This window comes from Pyrus communis, chromosome 4 (assembly GCF_963583255.1).
Source record: "Pyrus communis chromosome 4, drPyrComm1.1, whole genome shotgun sequence".
Taxonomy (NCBI): domain Eukaryota; kingdom Viridiplantae; phylum Streptophyta; class Magnoliopsida; order Rosales; family Rosaceae; genus Pyrus; species Pyrus communis.
Genome location: NC_084806.1, coordinates 4,739,641 through 4,740,961, shown reverse-complemented (window position 1 = coordinate 4,740,961; position 1,321 = coordinate 4,739,641). Strand labels below are relative to the sequence as shown.

General features: G+C 42.0%; 1 protein-coding gene across 1 annotated transcript; it reads left to right on the top strand.

Annotated features, from left to right (window-relative positions):
• Nucleotides 1-542: 542 nt before the first annotated feature.
• LOC137731376 (toll/interleukin-1 receptor-like protein) lies at nt 543-1,096 on the top strand. The gene has a single exon (XM_068470485.1). It carries the CDS (start codon nt 581-583, stop codon nt 1,094-1,096), a length of 516 nt encoding a protein of 171 aa, XP_068326586.1. The 5' UTR covers nt 543-580.
• Nucleotides 1,097-1,321: the final 225 nt, after the last annotated feature.

Sequence of the window (1,321 nt, the reverse complement as noted above, 5' to 3'; positions counted from 1 at the left end):
TAATACTTAATTAATATCCTACAATTTAATCTTTCATATATACCCTTCCTACTTTTTGACTTTTGAAAGTTGTTTTTTATTAGGAAAATTTGAAATAGGTTCAATTTTATAGGCCACCTTTTGAAATATGTCCAATTTTTAGTGACTTTTGAAATAGGTTCAATTTTAGTTATTTTGAACCCATATCAAAAAACCCCTTTATTATTTTTGATTTTTTCACTTAGGAATAACCAACACTCAAAGACACTCAAAAAATCAACAAAAATATATCTACCTTCATGTGTTCTATACACATCTAAATATATTTATCTTTGAGTGTTGGTTCTTACTGAGTGAAAAAATCAAAAATAAAAAACAACTCTCATAAGTCAAAAAATAGGAATAATATATATGGAAGATTAAATCGTAGGATACCAATTAAGTATTAAAAAATAAGAAAGGGCGGGGGAAAAATAGGAAAAATAGTTAGGAACTTAGGGTGGTGGGCAAGGTATCAGGAACTGAGGGTGTGTGAATATCACACCCGCTTAACCATACGAACGGCCATAATGTCGAACGCGTAGACGTGCAAAGGAGGCAAATGGCGGGAGAAGACGACGACGGCGACGCCATTTCGTCAACCCCGGGTGGCTTCCGGCTACGCTGGGACGTGTTCCTGAGTTTCAGAGGAGAAGACACGCGCTCAACAATCACGAAGAGCTTGTACGAGGCCCTCAAAAGCCGCGGCGTCCGAGTCTTCTTAGACGACGACGGTTTGGACCGCGGGGACGACATCGCCCCGAGCCTGCTGGAAGCGATCGACGACTCGGCGGCCGCAATCGTCGTCTTGTCGCGGAGATACGCCGATTCGAGGTGGTGCTTGGAGGAGCTGGCTAAGATATGCGAGAGCAGCAGGAGGTGTCTGATTCTGCCTGTGTTCTACCAAGTGGATCCCTCCGACGTCCGTCGACAGGGGGGGCCGTTTTCTGAACATTTTTCAGCTCACGAACTGCAGTATGGAAACGCCGTCGTCTCGAAGTGGAGGGACGCCATGGCCAAAGTCGGTGGCAAAGCCGGTTACGTTTGCAAATCCTGTTGGTATTTGACAGTTTACTAACTCAATACCAAAATATGTGGGTGATAAGTTTACAAACTCTATCACACCTCTTTCACTTTCCACTCTCAAATAAAATTGGACAAAGAAAGAAATAGAGAAAGGAGGGAAGCAACAAGCTTTGGCTAAACACTTGGACTTTGATATATGAAAAGGTTTACAAACTATTGGAATAAGAAAGCTTACAAGCTTCTTCACAATTGGAAGTGGGATTTGGATGGGATGATT